Source organism: Euwallacea similis, chromosome 35 (assembly GCF_039881205.1).
Source record: "Euwallacea similis isolate ESF13 chromosome 35, ESF131.1, whole genome shotgun sequence".
NCBI classification, from domain to species: domain Eukaryota; kingdom Metazoa; phylum Arthropoda; class Insecta; order Coleoptera; family Curculionidae; genus Euwallacea; species Euwallacea similis.
Genome location: NC_089643.1, coordinates 1,176,252 through 1,195,894, shown reverse-complemented (window position 1 = coordinate 1,195,894; position 19,643 = coordinate 1,176,252). Strand labels below are relative to the sequence as shown.

At 32.5% G+C, this 19,643-nt stretch overlaps 2 protein-coding genes across 5 annotated transcripts; both read left to right on the top strand.

Moving 5' to 3' along the window:
- Positions 1–1,282: 1,282 nt before the first annotated feature.
- Positions 1,283–11,501, top strand: LOC136418501 (uncharacterized). Of its 2 annotated transcripts, none has more exons than XM_066404574.1 (8): positions 1,283–1,504; positions 5,619–5,772; positions 5,961–6,346; positions 6,398–6,620; positions 6,668–6,793; positions 6,845–7,026; positions 7,078–7,315; positions 7,369–11,501. In XM_066404574.1, the coding sequence occupies exons 1-8, from the start codon at positions 1,332–1,334 to the stop codon at positions 7,855–7,857; spliced, it is 1,971 nt and encodes a 656-aa protein (XP_066260671.1). In that variant the 5' UTR covers positions 1,283–1,331; the 3' UTR covers positions 7,858–11,501. The 2 variants fall into 2 exon arrangements, with proteins under 2 accessions (XP_066260671.1, XP_066260672.1); XM_066404575.1 differs by having other exon boundaries at positions 1,374–1,508; positions 5,623–5,772.
- Positions 11,502–14,139: 2,638 nt separating this feature from the next.
- LOC136418488 (uncharacterized) lies at positions 14,140–19,618 on the top strand. 3 transcript variants are annotated; one of them, XM_066404559.1, is made up of 9 exons: positions 14,147–14,288; positions 16,263–16,511; positions 16,575–16,797; positions 16,853–16,992; positions 17,054–17,159; positions 17,220–17,309; positions 17,807–18,038; positions 18,920–19,060; positions 19,123–19,318. In XM_066404559.1, the coding sequence occupies exons 1-9, from the start codon at positions 14,247–14,249 to the stop codon at positions 19,196–19,198; spliced, it is 1,299 nt and encodes a 432-aa protein (XP_066260656.1). In that variant the 5' UTR covers positions 14,147–14,246; the 3' UTR covers positions 19,199–19,318. The 3 variants fall into 3 exon arrangements, with proteins under 3 accessions (XP_066260655.1, XP_066260654.1, XP_066260656.1); XM_066404558.1 differs by having other exon boundaries at positions 14,140–14,288; positions 16,434–16,511; positions 18,920–19,618; XM_066404557.1 differs by having other exon boundaries at positions 14,143–14,288; positions 18,920–19,618.
- The last annotated feature ends 25 nt before the right edge of the window (positions 19,619–19,643 follow it).

Below are 19,643 nucleotides of genomic sequence, written 5' to 3'. Positions count from 1 at the left end.
TTTGAGTAGGGTGCAAGGGTCTTGTTGTAAGGACAAACGTCTTGTCTTCACACATACCCCTTAAACATATGGATACTAGCTCAGTTGCCAAATACGTAGTACTATTGATATGTTGGAGGTTCTCGTTCAAACCCCGGTGAAGGTTGGCCACATCATTTACATTTTACCAGATAAGAAATATATAAAAGCTGGCTGAAAATTGTAACAGATTAGTGATCATCGTAACCAAGAAAAAACTATATACGGATAATGTCAATCCTTTATAATAGGTTGAAAATGAAGCATCTTGGTTGAGACTATGAAAATTGCCCAAAAGGCCAAAACAGTATTTGCTGAAATCAATTGAGTAAATTAGACACAAACGCAGCTATTCTGCTTAGAGCATTAGTTCACGACCATTGTTAACTGTTTAAGCTTCATTTATATGTTTTATTATTTTTGTATCACTTTAACTTATCTGTGTAATTTCAAGACGAAGACGTACGGAGGCTGAAAAATCACGAGCAATAGCGAAACATCAACTAATTCACATCGAAAACTAAGCGTTCCTTCTAAATTGAAATGCTAATAGCTTAAAAAGGGCAGTCCTTAGAAACTTTTAGAAGTTATTCCTTTTTGTGGAAAACATGTTTGAAATACAAATGTTAAAATGCTAATTTTGTTAGAAATAAATTTAATATAAGGTAAAACTTGCACTCCTTTGAAAAAACTTGATATAACTTCAATAACCCCCTCTACGATGTATACAAAAAAAATTAAGTCGAATTCGATTTATCTCTCTTAAGTTTTAGAGAAAAAGGAAGATACATTTTTGGAATAAAGTAGATTGTGTCAAATTTTTGAATTTAAACTTCACAAATCAGTGATAAATTTTCGTATAGAAAATTTTGTGACGCCTCGTCTACAGTTTTTTTCTCTAGTAAAAACTAAATCAGGGAATTCCTGTAATCTACAAGCAGCTCTTAAATGAATGAAGCAAGCCCACATTCTCCGGGTTTAAATCTCTTCCATTTTAATCTTCATTTGAGTTTTTAAGTGTAGAACTCGAGTAACTAGAACACATGTGATGTCATTATTTACATCTGTCGATGTCACCTCATTTTCCTAGTCATTTATTGGGCTGCCTCATTGCTGAAGCTGACATTTAAGATACTGGATAAACAAATAATTTTGCCGGAATACATTTTAGTGTTCTGGTTTTATATTAAAAATATATAGTTATATAAATTACTGAAAATAATTTAAGTTATATTTAACTCATCATTAACTAACTAACTTCCCCAAACTAACCAACATCCTGATCGCGATTTATAAGCATGCAAGTGTCATAGATGGGCAACTATGTGAGATTATATAAGAGAAGGAACATGTATGTTTTGCGAATGTTTACTTTAACATTCAAGAGAAAACTCCTGGTTTTCATTGTTCTGGCCGCAACTAGTTTTATTTTATTGTTATGGCCTCATTACTATTTGATAAATGACATTGATCGAAAGCACAGACTGTAAGTATCATATTAAAACCAGGTGTATAACATTAACAGGTTAGCCTAATGTATAATCTATAAAAGATAGATCATTTTAAACATTCTACATAATTTATACATTTATTTAAGCAACAAAAGTTGTCCCTTAGAAAGTTGCACTACATACTATTTCTTGTGAGTTTTATTTTCATTTTGTTATTTGTTATGAGCTGGAACTTTGAAATGTAATTAATACAACTGAACCTTGTTTTATTCAGCAGCTTGTATTTGAAGAGATAAGGCTTAAATAAATCAATCTTCATTTGTGGTAAAAACATTCACAAGTATTTCCACACATCAGAAGTAATATACTATAGGCAATTAGTTTTTAGCATTAAAATGCAATGCACTAATTGAAATGCCTGCTTCAAAATATATTAAGAGTACATAATATGTATAACAATCAACAACTAAAAGTAAAGAAGAAACCCAAAACTGAAAAGCTAGTAAACTTTGAAAAAAGTTATTCTACATATATTCATCCTCATTATAAAAAGCTTTTAATTTTAATATTTGCTTGATAGTATTTTTAAATCTGTCAAGAGGGCGAGCTTTTAATTTATCTAGCAGAACATTAATAAACTTAACCTTATAGTGGTTAGTCCTATACTTGGTGCTAGAGACTTGATGGTATACAGTCATTAAATTATTTTTTGATCTCATGTCCATAGAGATCATTGTTATGGTAATACCCATCTTCATTGACTCTCACATGAACCAAGCAGGCTAGAATATAGACACTTAGAAGTGTCAATAGTTCCATGTAAAACAAAAACATGTCAATGAAACTCTCTAAACCCTAAGTCCTCCAAAATATGCTCCTTTGAACTGCCAACACCCTGAACATATGCAGAGAATGATCCCAGCATTAGACAACATAGCATATGTGGGTATGAGAGAAACCATAATAGGCAGTGACAAATAGAACTTCTAATGCAAGTACATGGGAATTCTTAATTAGGTAAATGTTATTATTTATTTCGAGAGGGGTGTAAAATTTGGGACTCCTAGGAGTTACAGATTTTACACCTGATCTGACTGATGGTTGAGGAAAACTACAAGAAATTTAATTGGCTCCTACTCAGTGCCATTAGATAGTCTCAGAATAAATATTACAGATCAGCTCTTTGCCTCATTAACATTCAGTTCAAACCAAACCAGGAAAAATCTCTGTCCTGAATTATTTCAGATAGTTAATTCAGTGTATTCAATTAAATTTAACAATATAAACTATCAAATTGTTAAAAAGAGTCCAGTTTACATGCCCTAACTCTCTCTCCAAACAGCCTCTCTGGCTTAATTTCTTTATACTCACTAGGGAACAAGTTAAAAATATTATGACTGCAGGAAAAAACTCTTTCAAAAAAAGTCGTGTGGTGAGAAGGAATGCAAATGTCTGATTATTTTTAGTCACTATGGATTGACATATCATGTGCATACCAGCTATTGTCGATGTCAAATTATTTAGTCTTTATTAGCAAACATAGTGAATGATTGAAAATATAGTGATGGCAGTGTAACTACGTTCAATTACTTGAAGTGTTGTCTGCAAGGGACCCAAGGAAATAGACAAAAATAATCTCTAAGAGTTTTCTTTTACATCTGACAGACTCTTATAGTCTCAGTAGATGAGCTCCAACAGACTATATCATAAGACATAATTGACTGGAAATGAGCAAAATAAAAAGACTGACACGTCCGAAAATATCTGGCATGCCAGTTTACAAAAGCAAAGGCTTATGCAAACAATTTAGCAAGCTCTCCATATGATCTTCAAAGCACAGATTCTAATTGGGTTTGATACTTAAGCAATTCACGAAATCCTCTGTTGATATACTTTTCCTTGAAAGGTTGACATACAATGAAGTTACATACAGGCTGATTTAAAAAAAATTGTCCATCCAAAAAATGTTAAGAAATATTGTCATATAAAAATAAAGATTTCCAACATGTAAATCTTTATTTTTTGGGGGCTACCTTTTGACCTTTAAATGAATATGTTGCTACTTACTCTCTCGCTCCTCACACACGCCAACTTAAAAAAATTAAATGGGAACACCCTTCTTGCGATGCACCAATGGATAGTTAAAATCTTCCTGAAAACAATTTTGTATGAATTTTCGCTTTTTTAAACGCGTGTGTTTTTTTTAAATCGCCTTTTAAAGTTGCCATGTCTTACCGAATTATTTGATTTGATTTGAGTAAATGGATTTTAAAAAAATAACGTAAGGTTCAAACAGTGAACTTTTATGAATTATTCCTACAAACGCTGAAATCATACGTCGTTCTACTTCATACAGTAATAAACTGTAAGACAGGGGTAAGTCATAGCTTTAAAGAGTGACCTTAAAGGTGCGATCTCTAAAGAGTGATTAAAAAAAAAACATTCGAAAAACAGAAATGCATATAGAATAGCTTTCAGGAAATTTTTAGCTACCCATATGTCATAGGAAAGGTGTTCCCATTTAATTGATTTAATCAAAATTTTCTAATATGTTATCCTTTTCTGTTAGTTAAAAGTTCATTAAAATTTTTGTCTGTATTTTTCAGAAAGAATGGTCAAGAACGAAAAAGTCTTTATAAGGAAAAACGCATAAGAATATGTTTCATGTGAAAAAGTTAATTTTTTATAGTCACTCTTAAACTCGTGCACTAATATAAAATAAAAATAAAGTTCGACAAATTGGAATTAGTATAATATTTGGTTAACATTCCTTTATATACCAATTGCGTCTGGTAAACAGCGTGGTATACAGGGTTATCCACCCCACCCGTTCATTAAAAGTTTACTAGGATCTAACAGTGATACAAATTTGAAAATTTGGAGTTAAGTTAACTTCAACGCGTATTGTTTTTAAAACCAATTTCAACTTCCTGTCACTTTCGGTTTAACCGGAAATAGCTGTCAACTTGCTTATTTAAAAATAGAACCCTCAGTATATTATTTTATTTTTAGATTCTATGTAATATTTGAAACACACTTTTTGAGTATGATGTTCTATGCTTAGGTCATACCGTTTTTGAGATATTTGACTTTGAATTAAAAAACGCGTCTCTGTAAAGATCAATTTTAAAATTGCATGTCTCCATGGTTATTAAAGATAATCTTCATATTTTACACAATGCCAATACATAGTGTTAAGTTTGCACTTTTGCTATTTATATGGCTTAGTATTAAACAGGGTATTCAAAATTTAGTTCCTAACATTTGCAGTTTTGAAGTTGCAGAGTTTTTTTTCTGTTTTTTTATATGGAACACCGTATAGTTTTAAGCAGCATCAAGTAGAGAATGTAATTCTCTATCGGACTGCATTAGGGCTACCTACACCTATTCAAAAGCATTTTTGAAGTCATTAGTTTTACGTGAAATTGGTAGCACATATTCATTTCGGTAAATAAGAAAAAACGTAAAAATTAAAAAATATGTAAATGTAAAAATGTACAATGTAAATAATAATTGGCATTATTTCTTTTCTATGGCCAACTACGTGAAGAATAAAAATTTTCCGACCTCATTTAACTGTACGTCTCAAAGGTATTGAAACTCCGGATAGAAATCATATTGACGCAATTTTGCATATGATCAAAACTGCCAATAGCAAAGTGCACTTATTTTAAAGATATCTTGTTAAATGATGCGAGCAGAAATTTAAACGGCTGTCCAAATTTTCGATTTCTTTCAGATATCTCCGAAAGCACTTGAAATTTTCTAAATTTCAAAAAGACATTTTATGGGATGCCCCATTGCGTAATTTTACAACGGTTTCACTGAAAGTGTATTTCTGATGACTTCCAAGGTTCCAATAGTGAGCCTTGAATTTAGACCACCTGTATAATAAACATATTTATGTCTTTCAAAGTTCCAGCACATAAGTATCATCAATTGAAATAGGGCAAAAAACCCCTTGATTTGTATGAACAACAGATTTTTGCTAATTTGCAAATAAAAGCCTCCCATATCTACAATTTGGCCCTGCGCTTCCTTCATTTCTGCTCATTTACATTTAGATAGATCAAAATATCATATCAATCATAAGAATGTATACCTTCTTCCTTCTGTACTAGTTTATTTTATTTAAATTTATTTTTGTAGCCAGAAAATCGATTTGCTCATTAAAGAACAAGCCAGCACCTTGGCCTGTAAACAACCCAAACTCGATGTGTATAATCCGGAAATAATGAAATTTGTCAAAAATGTCCCTCCAATAGACTGCTCTAAAGCTGGCATTGATTGGGTAAAATGCCAAGTAAGTTCCTTTCAGAAAACAAATTTTAAAGAAAGCTTTAGTGGCGGATTTGGACATCCGAAAGGTGCGCACTGACTGCGGCATTATGCCATAAGTCATGATAAAACAAGAACAGTTTAAAAAAATTCAACCATATTACCGCATCGGGGCGGGTGTCCGAATACGCTATAAAATAGATCTTCATTTAGGGCTCGGAATGTGTCATTCAAGATGAAGCGAGACAAAAATATGGCCCAATCAAATGCTCTTTTACTGACATAATTAGAATAAATGATTTCGAATTGTCAGATGGGGAAACAACCTATTCTTCAGAGTACTATAAGCTAGAGAAAAGTGACGTAGTAAGAGCTTCTTGTCAGTCATCAGAGTACAAGTGGTTGGCAACGTTGACGGGCATAAGGTTAGAAAATGGCATCTGGGATAGATCTAGTTGGGAGGAAATGAAAAGCACAGCCGCAAAAATGAATGTTTTAATATTTGGATATGATTCTTTATCCAGGAATGCGTTTATTAGAAAATTGCCAGAGACATATGAGTATCTCACAAAGAATTTGGATTCCATTGTTTTGGAAGGGTAAATTCAGTTAGTCAAACAAAAAATAAAAAATAATAAAACAATTTCTAGGTATAACATAGTGGGCGATGGTACTCCTCAAGCTTTAATCCCTCTTCTAACTGGAAAAACAGAATTAGAACTACCAGATACCAGAAAACGCGTAAAAGACACTGCATTTGTAAACTCTTATCCATTTATATGGAACGAATACAAAGCTGCAGGCTATGTCACTGCGTTTTTTGAAGATGTTCCAAGTATTGGGACGTTCACCTATAGACTTAATGGTTTCCAGGTGATTTATTCTTATTAAACTGTCTCTAAGTTAATTATAATATTTAGGAGGTACCCACTGACCATTATATGCGGCCCTATTATCTGGCCAACCTAGGTGAGCAAAGTAAGTGGCCCAAACTGTGTACTGGGGACTCACCTAGACACCAGATTATTTTAAACATGATCAAAGACGTGAGTCTCCATTTAAACTAATTTTGGTTAAATAATCTGTTTGGTGCTTAGTTTTTTAGTGTCTACAGAACCAAACCCAAATTTCTATTCGCGTTTCACGGAGAACTCTCCCATGATGACTATAACTTGATTGGTGTGGCGGATAACGATACTGCAAACTTTATAAAAGAGTTGGATTTATCTGGTGCTTTAAATAACACTATTTTGATTGTGATGGCAGATCATGGGCATAGGTATAGATAACACAAAATAATATATTATAATTTGTTGACAAAGATGAATAGATTTGCAGCAGTTAGGAACACGGTTCAAGGAAAACAAGAAGAGCGCCTTCCATTTTTCTCTTTCACTTTTCCAAGTTGGTTTAAATTGAAATATCCGGCCGAATATTTAAATATAAAAATTAATAGAGACATGCTAACAACCCCATTTGATGTGCACAAGACGCTCCAACATATTTTGGACTTTTCATATATTCCTTATGCTGACATTACTCAGCGAGGCGTCTCTCTATTCTCGCAGGTAAGATTCAATTTTATAAGCTTTATAAACATCCATGAACGTTTCTCCTACAGATCCCATATGAAAGATCGTGTTCTTATGCCTATATAGAGCCCCATTGGTGTGCCTGTTTAGACTGGCAAACCATTAACTTGACACACCCTCTAACAAGCCGCGTTGCATCCGCTCTGGTAGACGCTATAAATAATTTTACAGCTGTGCATAGAGACATTTGCTCACCAGTAAATATTTCTCGCATATTCTGGATAACTAAACTGACCCCTAATCAGAATTTGCTGAAATTTAGACAAAACGCTGATATCGACGGTTTCGTAGCCGACCTCTCTGCCAAATTGAACGTTAAGACTGATTTATATCAGATCAAAGTTTCCCTGATTCCCGGTGATTCTATATTTGAAGCTTCCATTGAACATGTCAAAGAAGGCGATTTTTTGCAGGTGAAAATGTCGGATATTAGTAGGATTAATATGTATAGGGAGCAGGCGTTCTGTGTTGAAAAGGATTTTCCTGAGTTTAGGAAATATTGTTTTTGTCGCTCTTAATAGCAGATTGTGATTGAATCAGCACTTCTAAGTCAGAATTTTTAGTTTGTTTTTCATATTAATTATTTTTTATCCTATTTTCCTTTTTTTTGGTATTTTTAGATATGATATAGTTCTACTATAGCCAAAAATGTTTTTGTCTCAAAATTTAGGTGCCAATTGGCTTTAGGTGCGTGATTCTTATCAGATACATATAGTATGTAGGGGAGAATCGGGGGAATGACGAACATATCTTCTAAAATAATTTTTTTGCGTCCTTTTAATTAGATATAAAATTATATATGAAGCTAGTCGTTACCTATTACGTGCAGGCCATTTTTCCTGAGTTTTACAAGATACAGGGGAAATGGTGCTAGATAGAAAAAGCGAGTTACGTGTTATGAGCTCTATTTTTAAGTTTAGTAAATTGGTTCAGTTAAGAAAATACTGAATATGGTTTCCCATAATGATTGTATTTTTTTTTGTTTGACACCCTATATATTTTTTTATTTATATTCCTTATAGAGATATCAAGTCGAAATATAGGAATTGTGCAAGTGGAAGAAAGACTACATAAGTTTCAAAATGTCTCCGACAAAGACCAACAGCAAAGTGAGCGGAGTGAGTTCTGCCAGCGTCTCCACTTCGATGTTCACATTAGATCGCTTTTGCGACGTTAGAAATTTTAAAAATATCAAAGCAAAAAACAGCAATGTATTTAAATGGAAAAAACGAAAACACAATAACTCTGTACCTTAAACTCGAAATTGCACACATGCTTTACCTGCACTAGTCAATTTACTTATTTTCCAATGTCGTTTTAAACGATAAACAAATCGTTTCATTCCGTTTGTCAATTAATCTTAAGTTTACAGCCAATGTCGCCGGCTTAATGTTGGACCCATCAAAAGGTCCTAAACAAATATAAACGAATTCAGATTATCATATTCACCAATGACATACCTAAGTTATGCCATGATGGAAATACATGCAATAATTTATAAATATGTTAAAAATTTGAAACTAATTTAATTTACCACTAGAACTTATGTCAGTAAAAATTTTGAAACGGTGAGAGACCTGGCAACTGGATCTGGACTGACTCCGCCCACTTTTTTGTTGGTCCTTGCCGGATGTACATTAAAACTTATGCGGTCCTTCTTTCATTTACACAATTCGTATGTTCTGATTTGAACTGAAGGTACCTGTATGTCATTAAATAGAATTTATTTTCATCTTTTCGTGGATGAGATTTATTTATATAAAAAACTTGTTTTATCATTTAAAAAAAAAAAATGTTTTAAAATATTTTTATACCTGTTTAAGCTTAAAAAAACTTGCACTTATTTTTGACGCACCTGTGCAATAGAACATGTATAAAAGCTTAAAAATATTTTTTTAGGTAAGTAAACTTAGTTACATCAATGAAAAGAAAAATAAAAGCTCTTTAGTGCCAAAAAATATAAGGAAGGCACATTTAAAAAAGTATAATTTCATTTTATGACATGAAAACTAACAACTTTACAAAAAAATCTGAGTATGTTACTGGATTCTACAGAAAAAACTCAATAAGAAACCTTTTTTTGAATGATCCTCTGTATATCGGAAACAAACGAAGATAACCTGAATTTCTTTGGACCAATAAACTAGGTGCAAAAATCAAGCTTATAACAAATGTTTTACTTTGTTTTCTGTCTGTCACCTGTTGCCTTGTGCCCAATAAAACTAATGAAAAATTAACACCCTGTAATAGAACATAAATTGTTTTATAGTTTATTGTTATAGTTATAATTGTAGTTATTTGGGGTTACTTTAACTACATAAAAGTAAGTTTCCTATTTTGTTATGAGTGAATTCAAATGAAGAAGGTGAGAGACACGAAAGGTGCCTTCACCACCAGTAGGTCTCAGGGATAGGTTGTTGGAGAACAAGCTTGGTAGTCCCAAGTACACCGTTTCTATATTCAAGAGAGTTAGATATTTCACCAGCCCATGTTTAAGTGTTTCGGCGTATACATATCAGATCCTGACGTCACCGAAGGCAGCAGTGGCCAGCGAGCTGGCCGGTTATCATCCTCATGCTCTTCCTTTCGAATCGAAGAAGTCTCGTCAGCACCGCAATTAGTTCGACCGTGTTTAGTAGCTTATCGCATACCATGATTCTAGCAATGATGATATAAGTGCCAATCATAAGAGTGTAGTGGAGTGCATCTTGTTGGAGCCCTTTCTCTCCCGGTGTACACTGTGGGGAGACCCTTGGCGGCGCAGAAAATTCACTGGAGCCTAATTTCTTGATATCCTCTAAGGAGAGGTTAATGAGCCTCCCTGGGACCTTTAGAACTATTGGACCCCATGCAGTCCCACTTTTAAGTGCCAGGGCACTCGATTCCGGGGTTTAAGTGGAGGACTTATTTCACATTACAAACCTCCTCTGGAGAATTTTTAAAAAGGTTTACTCTTCACGTGCTAGCCAATAACTGCAAGCACTCCTATGAATTATAGCTCAACTCATCCTCTAACGCCTTGTGGATCATTGGAAAACGAGTCTCTGTCATCAAGAATAAATTGGGAGGTGGCGAACGGTTCTTAATCTTCTCAGCTTCTCTTACTTTCACATCAATAGTAATAGACCCAGAAGAGTCCTATTGACATGTTATAAAAATAGACGCATATACTACCACAACTTAGAATATATTAACGGTTTATAGGTTTTTCCCTTTTTTTTCTATGGCGCTTCTAGCATCTTGAAATTTCGTTATAATTGTTTGTATATTAATTTTAAGCTTTTTAACCTTGAATTATATCATGATATGGAAAATGAAACGGCGCCTGTGATATTCGGCTGAACCACTGTCTGTAAAGACGTGTTCGTTTGTTCGCTAAGACCGTTAAAGATTAAGAAACATTGGGATCACATTTCACTCTAAAATTTAAAATTTTATTTTAGATTTATAAGTGACCATTACTTTCCATCCGCCCTTACTCCATACTACACTGACCTATGCAGTATTATGAATTTACATTTAACGTGGCTTAATTCAAAAACAAATTAGTATAATTTTTTTGATAAGTATTGATCTATTAATTTGTAAAAATATTCGATTCAGTCATACAAATTGTTTGTTATTAACTGTTTTGTTTTATGTAATTTTTATAATTGACTTTGTATATATTCAATGACTAAAATTTGTGAAGTGTTACCAAAAATTCCACAAGTTATATTGAATGTATTTAGCTCGAAAGACCAAAAAAATACCTTTTCCGCGCATTTACTGAAGTGACTCACAAAGAATAAAAATAATGTGGAAATTTCATCAAATGTGATTCAACTTGGAGCACCAAATAATTGTCTACATTCAATCACCCACTTAAAGGATCAAAACTAATAACATTTCCTCCAGAACCACTACACTCAAAGGACTGAAAAGAATATAATAATTTTATGTGATTTAAAGAAGCCAAATATTTTGTAAATTTGCTGAACAGGTATGCGATGAGCGACGAAAAATACGTAACTAACGATTTATGTTACATTGTTATGCGAAATGTTATTAAATTTTAAGGAAAAATGTAATGCAAGTTTGCAGAACGTGTCACCAAAAATGTATTGTGAACGCTCTATTTTCTCAAATTAAAGGACCAAAAATAGAAATTAGACTTTTTCTCAAATGAAGTGTTGTCTTTTTTAAATCATATTAAGTGTTTACATTTATATAATTAAATGAATAAAAATTTATCCAGTTCACACATACAGAAATTCATACACTACATACAAAAGGATTCAAGTTTACTACAAACTAAGTATAATCTAAAGTATTCAAAACTGCCTTCGGCGCTTGTGAAGCCTGTTGTATACTTGATTGCTACAACTTTGGATTAGAATTTTCTTTCTGGTTAAATAAAAAATTAAAATATGTGTGTAAATTATTATGATTGCACAATCCAGATGTTACTATTTAATGGTGGATTCCAACAAAGCATCCTGGCGAGAAGTTTATTAGAATTATTGAGAACTCTACAGAGCATCTCAACAAAAAATAAACACTCCAAATAACTTGTTTATTATGTGATTTATGAAATTGAACTAAATTGCCGCTCTTTTACTCTCCATGTTTTTAAATGTTAGCGAAAATGAATAGAATTTCAAAATAGACTAATATTGTGAAGAAGTTAGTGTTGGTCGTTTTTTAACAATGTATAAAATAAAATAATCTTTGTATTTTAATTTTATCTCCTAATACTGTAAATAATAAGAAAGGCCACGTTGGCAGATAAAGTCATCGAAATCAATAATTATAATCAACTTTATTTAGACTATAGAATACTATTTTAAACAATTTATTACTTGACCCTATTTTTCATTTAAGTTTTTTAAAGGGGTTGCTCAGCAGGGAGAAGCTGTGCAAGTGAGTAGCTGTCATTTATGTTAAAATGGGTCGTCTTAAAACTATCATTAATGTGCCTTAATAAATTTTTATAAATTGCATAATAAATGGGTTATTTGGGATGTCTAGTTTTTACTGAGACACTCTATATACATATGCATACATGTACTTGATGAGTAATTGTACTGAAATACAATGTTCAAAATCTAAAAACTTACGAGACTCCACTTTCATTTTCAATGTTTCTCACTCACAAGCTCAATGTTTGGACATTCATTACATGCAATTTGCTGCGTCATTTGGAGCCGTTCAAGTTCTAAACTATTTTTTCTTATCTACAGTTGCGCTGCCTCTTTTCATAGGTTGACTTCATTACAGATTAGTTTTTTTATGAAATTCTCAATATATTAATCCTCTAGTGTAACATAGATGTTCGGGACAGGATCCGCCCCCTATGATGGTTCATTCCTTTACTTTAAACTCCCGAAATAAAAGCGTAAATCCCCAAAAGGGGCGACAAAAAAAGGATCCATCATCTGACTTTGTGCGAGTAGTCTTTCTCGCAACGATAATGATTTTTACGTTTCTCCCGGAGCAGGAATGTAAATGCATCTTCGGTAAAATTCAAGTAATTTTAATTTAAAAAGTTATACAAATTTATAAAAGATTTTATTGAATAAATAACAAATTTTGGTTAAAGAAATTTATGCAGGAAAATGTATGAGGTTAACGTCAAATCGAGGCAATCAAAAATGCATATGAAAACCTCTGATTGGTGAGAATTTGTTGGACATAAAGTAGGGCAGTCAATCAGCGAAGAGATATTTTGAAATCAGCTGATTAAACTCCGGATAATCAAAAAAAAGAAGAAATGAACAATCCACCTCAAACGTTTAAAACATTAGAAAGTTTCCTTTATGATTTGAATCAAAAATTGGTTTCTTCCATAAATTTTGAAATTTATGTTAAATTTAAAATGTTACTAATAGGCAATTATGAAAATACCAACTTTGTATTATTTGTTGTCTACCCCATAAATCTAAAAAATGTCCCCTGTGAAATGTCAAAAAAATGCTACTTACGACATTATTGGCTAACATTCTGGGGAACTTGCTGTTTGAGACCATTTCAAATAATTTGAGCACGGTGATTGGTTCAATTTGCAAATCAAGCAGCTAGAATTTTCTTACAGTTGGTGTCAGCAATGCCGGAAATAGGGAAATTTCCCAAGATCTAGGGAATTTATGGAACTATTAGGGTGAAAGGCAATTGCATTTTGAGTGTATTTAAGGAAATTTTAATTTAAAAAAATAAAACTTAATCCTCCTTTTAATCAGGAATAATGCTTTTAAAATATATTTTGCGAGTCATAAAAGGTTATTTTTTGAAAAATCAACCGAATATGGCAAAAATATATTAATTGTTATTTCTCAAAATGTAAATTAACTCTTTTCTTCAAAGATAGCGAAAATTTTTGGTGAAAATCTAGAATAATAAAAAAAGTCACCCGGTAACACTGACGTTAACCTGTTCATTTGTTTTTGCGGATGTTCATTGAAATCACTTTCCGATATAAGGTTGGAATTCTATATCACAAGCTCTCACCGACTAAAATTATTCTACATTATATCTTTAATAATGGAGACTTCTGTAACTAATTTATTTAATAAATTGTTTCATAGATAACTAATGAAAATGCCCACTGCATTAATAGTTCATTAATAAACCCATACTTGCGGTGTATAAACAGGCACTTTTAGTTGGATGGAACGGGGTAACATCAAGTGATCCGCGAATATAAACTCGCCAATCAGTTGTCTTGTTTCTTATTTGGTGCCGCATCTGCGTCTATTCATGTTTCATTTGTTTTAATACCAAATAATTTTGTTTTGTTATGTGTCACAAGATTTGGTTAGGTATATTAAATTCTATTATGTTTTGAATTTAGATTACTTAGTGACTATAAGTCATTAAATCATAATAATAATAGTTATTAAGTAGTAAAGTGGAGATACTGATTTGACCAATGGGAACAAAAACATGTTCCGCCAGTGCGGATCTAAGTTTGGTGAGTATAAATAAAGTTACTGTAGTAATCAAAAACGAAACAATCATGGCCGACCGGGGAACTGCAATTTTTGAATAAAAAAAACAGGAAGTAGGGGAGTAAAAAGCACAAGTCACACTGAGTTTTTCATAGATAAAAATATCCCATTTTACCTATAGACGGGAACCAGATTCTTGAATATCGTCGAGTAGAGCTCTATTAAAGAATGATGTTACTTGAAACGTATTGCTCATGGCCGAGCTTCGTTTATTGAACCCAATGGTACCTTGTCAAATTTACATTAATTTTGGACTATTCGCTTTTCGTAACATCAAACTGTATTAAACTACACCCCTAAGCATATTACTCTGAGAGAAATCATCTATTTGCAGCAGCGAGGCTACACGTGGTGTACACGGAGAAACAGAACTACGTTAATATTTTGCATATTATTTTTAATTCAGTAATAGTGAATACTTTGTTTGAAAGTTGCAATGTACATACATATGTACATACCTTCTCAATGTTCCCAATGTTTGTGCTGATTAGTGGAGTCTAAAATAAAAATGAATAGGAACATAATGTACCATTTTAATGAATATGATTATGTCGGAATAGCGTTTGATGCGTTTTCCATTTTCGAGGAAAGGTATCTTTTTAATAGTCAAAGAATGAAAAGACAGACTAGCGAATTCACTACTTCACGACCGTTCTTCTGCTCATCAATCTATTAACTGCCAGTTCTTTGTCCCTGTTGTCTTAACTTTCCCAGTTCTGGTGAGTCCTTCAGAACCGTGGGAAAAGTATCTGTTAGTCCCTATTACAAAGGAACCAATAGTTTAGTGTCACCCAAATAATTAGCACACATGGACACTTAAGAGCGTCGTGATATTAGTGACCTTGCTCCACAATGCTTTTTCTTAAGAAGGCTGTCAGCCTGCCCTTCATCTTATTATCTCTTCTAATATTACATTTATAGAATTTAAAAACTAATAAATCTCCAACAATTACATAAAAACATTAATTGCTTTTTAATTGGATTAGTTTTGTTTCGAAGTGACTTCGTTTTAAAAAGTAAAGACAGATTTGAATTGCAGTTAAAAGGTAAACAAATTTACAAGGTATGAAACAAAAATTAAACAACTTCTCCGACTATCTAGTCTAGTGGCAAGTTTCAAAAAATCTTATAATACAAGGTGTCCCGAAATTAAGTGTCAATAATTTACAGGGGTGTTAAAGTTTTCAAAGTAGGACGACTGAACCAAACAGTGATAGGTCAAAAATGTATACTAACGGAGTTAGTGCCCTTCGAAGGTACTCCTTTGGAAATCGATTATTTAGAATATCTGTGGAACCGTTAAAGATAATTGAACGCAATTTAACATATCTACATAAAATCTTATGCTATTTTGTCGCAGATACTTCAGATTATAAAGGTTGTAGACTTTTTGAAATTAGATTTTTATACTGGGAACAAATAAAAATAGATATAAAAAAATGTAAATTAAGTTATCAAAACGGTAAATATAATATGTTTTTGAAAAAGTCATTTCGAGTAGTTTTTAACTTTAAATGAAAAAATGTACCTTCCAATTTAAAAATCAATAGTTAATTCTAATACCTGCCAATTAATCTTAGTTTTATTATGTCACACTAATACTCCAAACCTCAAATCTGTATATGTAATTATAATTGAGATGGGAGTATAATTTCAATCACCCGGTATATTTAGAATTTTTACCTCTAGACGCGATTATGAGGATTGATTTTGGATACTAAAGTGTCGAGTCAATGTACTAATACTTAATTCCTATAATTTTCAGTCTGTAGAGTGTACCCCAATGGCCATACAGGAATAATTTTTAATTTAACTTAACAATATTCATTTTTTCCGTCCACTATGACGATGACTTATTTCAAATCCAACGTTTCTTTCTCCACACTTATCATCATCAAGCTATTTTTCTTACTTTTTGTTTCGTAACATTTTTACAGGCGTTGAAAGCAGTTAATATAAAGAAATCAGTACAAACTTATCAGCTATCAAAGAAATATGTGAACAGACTAGTGAAAATATCACTGTTAAATATCATATATCGAAGAATCAACATTACTCGCGATGAATTTGTACTGAGGTCCTATCCGAGTCCTTATTTTGTTTTCAAGAAAGACTCTGAGAATCCGTTTATCAAGTTGTATAAATCTGCGGGACAAGGAATAGTTGACGCTTTACAAAGGGATTATGTAAGTGATTTGCCAAGATTAAAAAATTCAACATTTTTTTAAAGATTCGCTTTATACTTGTAGTTAAAAGAAATAAGGATGTATTTGATTCATAAAGACAGTGGCGAACTCTTAGAAATGTACACTCTTAAAGTGAAATACAACAAGAAGGATGCGAAAGCTAGTAGACGTACTTCTGAAGCAAAAAATGCTACTATTGAATTCCTTGAAGCGCTAAGTAATTTGCCTGGCAAAATGTTGAACGAAAATGAGGTGAAAGTGGAGTTTGATCTGCTGTACAACGAAGGTTTATATTATTTTCACCTAAGAGGGGTTTAGAGAAATTGGTTTCATTTTCTTAGAAACCCCGCAAGAATACGAACCGCCGTTTTTTCAAGCCGCCAAGGGCCAATTGAGAGATGTTGCATTTTCGCAATGTGTATCATTGGGCAATGTTGACACTGGATTTCACAAAATCAGCAGTTATGGAAGAGGAAAAAATGTAAATATTTCTTCATTAAATGATCTCCTTGATGTATTAACAATTATTCTCATAAACTTAGTTCCTGATTTCCCGTGCAACTACCCCTACTTCCTTCGTTGAGAGCGTACAAGAAGAGCCTAAAAACAGTGTAGTTGAACTTGAAGAGCCAAAACAAGAAAATGAAGGTATGGGAAAAATCCATTTTCAAAATTCCTAGTGATATTTTTTTGTTCTTTAATAATTAGATAATGAAAAACCGGTGTCAAAGAAAGCCAAAATCTCAAATCAGACCTCCTTCTCAACGGAAACATGGTTTGATACAATTTGTAGTGCAGGTAAGACCGCAGGTGTCGTGCAGGTGTCACCGGGTTAAAGATTTATCACCCTTGTAAAATCTGAACTTTTTGATCGATTTTAATTTTTTTTTTGTTAGTTATATATTCAAAGTGACCATTCGAATAGAGAGAACACCCGTAATCATTTTCAACTATGTATACTTTTATGGAATCAAATTTCACAAAATACTATTGGGACAACTTTAAGGAAAAATTTATTCCCACTTAAAACGACTTAAAACACATGTGTACCTTATTTTCTGTTCTGCGATACAAAATATCTTTTTGCTTGAACGCCCTGTATCGCAGAACGATGAAAACCGATATAAATATCAAATTCGTTGTTAAAATGTCCCTAGTTGTAGCGTTTTTCTATATTAAATAGATGATGTTTGATAATATTGCAAAAACACTTTGTACTACATACCAAAAAAAAAAAAAAATGAAAATCGATACGGATGAGTTTTAGGCCATTCTGAGCAATTTTTCTGGTTTAGAGGCGATTTCTTTAAGCTCAAGCGAAGACGGAATCCAATGTTTATGCGAATGGAGTTTACCGAAACAGTTTAGCCAGATCCGATGCTCACACTGCTTCTCCAGAGTGCATTTAGCATGTCACGGTTACCTCAAAGAAGAGGATATAAAGAAAGACAAGTTTTTGTGTTTTTGTTGTTCAAACAACAAGAAACACGTCTCCTTGTCGTCATTAAAAAGACTCATGAAGTTACGGTAAGTACTCAACAAAGTCAGATATCTCACTGGCCTGTGCTATAATAATTATACAGGGTGTCCCACACTCGATGGAACATTAAACGTTCTTCAAAAAGTGTCGAAAGAATCATTCTGAAAATTTGGTCATGCAGGAAAAGGGAATTGCTATTCTTTATAAAAAAAATTAAAGATGATAAAAGATGGTTGCTGTTTCTATCGTAACGTAAAACCAACTTTAAAATTCTAAATTGAAGACATATATTATTAAATTGTTGGATTTTCATTGAAATTTTAAGAATAATTTCATGTAGTATACACCATTTAGAAAAAAATTACGATTCAAATATGACACTTTTTGAATTTTCGATGGTCATAGCTTTGAAATCGATTAAGTTAGAGCGAAATGTTTTTCACATTTGTATTGTAACTTTTCATAATCTTTCACATGACGTATTTTCTGCCGTTTGACGTTGGCGAAAGTTTTTGGCAATTTTTATATATGACAAATTATGATATTAAATGTGTTTTCCAAATTAAATATTTAAGAAGATTATAAAAATCGCTCCTCTTTGACTTAGTTTGTTTTGCAATTACGGTCTTCGAAGGTTTAAGAAGTGTTATATTTTTAAGACAATTGCAATTTGAAAACATCCTTACAGTTTGAGGGAATCCAAAAATTTAATAATATACGGGATGTTCCATATAAAAAGTTGGTACTACTTTATCCCAGAAGCAACAACGCTGCATCTTGCAAAATATTTCATAAATGTAGAATATCTTCTGTCTCCTGTGTGTTCCTGGTGTATCATTAAACGTTGAGTACCCTGTGTATGGAAAATTTCGTGAATGTTCTTCCTTTTTTTTATTCAGTATTCATTGCTTTTTTTCGTTTCTTTTAGGATCACACTCTTCGGCTTACATGCCAATAAAATTATTCCCGAAGAGATTAAATGTGCAACGGGAGACGATATGACTTTCCTATTGACTAAATTGGAAGAATTTGGTATTTTGCAGAAGAACTCAACTGATAATTGCTGGGCGTGCGTATTTTCAGTTTATTTGCCTTTTTATGGTGTATTTTTAATAACATTTCATGTTTCAGCGATTTCAATTTTGAAGCAGTTGAGAAATCTATTAAAGCAGTGTTTCATTGTTCGAATTCTGAGACTTTTGAGTAGAGTTTCATATTATCATGTATTTAATAACGTTTTCGACTTATTACTCTCAATCAATCTGGGACCACTATATGTTCTTAGAGTGATTCCCGTGTTTGACTTTAAAATCGCAAATTGAGTATCGCTTCCGAAAAACTATTCTAAAATGTGATTTCGAGCAGTCTAAATTGATGGAATCATTTTTACACAACGATGTTACTGGTATAGACTTCAATCATGAATTTGATACTTTTTATAATTTTCAATTATGTTTAACTTCTCGCTGGATTCTCAATTTAGATTTGATCGTTCGAAAATCGAGTGATGTCTATCGAAATCTGATCTCTGGCATCGCAATCATTTACGGAGCGAACGGATCTCTTGATCTGCAATAGTAAGGCGAAAACACATAAGTTCAATATAATCTCGATGTTCAAGTTTTTCTTATTTCTTAAGTTTTCAGTTGTAA

Excerpts from the sequence above, each read along its gene's own strand:
- LOC136418501 (XM_066404574.1), top strand. The coding sequence starts at position 1,332 with ATGGGCAACTATGTGAGATTATATAAGAGAAGGAACATGTATGTTTTG. Across the intron at positions 6,621-6,667 it reads ATAGACTTAATGGTTTCCAG|GAGGTACCCACTGACCATTA; the intron begins GTGATTTATTCT and ends TATAATATTTAG. Across the intron at positions 7,027-7,077 it reads ATGGCAGATCATGGGCATAG|ATTTGCAGCAGTTAGGAACA; the intron begins GTATAGATAACA and ends AAAGATGAATAG.
- LOC136418488 (XM_066404557.1), top strand. The coding sequence starts at position 14,247 with ATGGGAACAAAAACATGTTCCGCCAGTGCGGATCTAAGTTTG. Across the intron at positions 14,289-16,262 it reads CCAGTGCGGATCTAAGTTTG|GCGTTGAAAGCAGTTAATAT; the intron begins GTGAGTATAAAT and ends ACATTTTTACAG. Across the intron at positions 18,039-18,919 it reads AAAAGACTCATGAAGTTACG|GATCACACTCTTCGGCTTAC; the intron begins GTAAGTACTCAA and ends CGTTTCTTTTAG.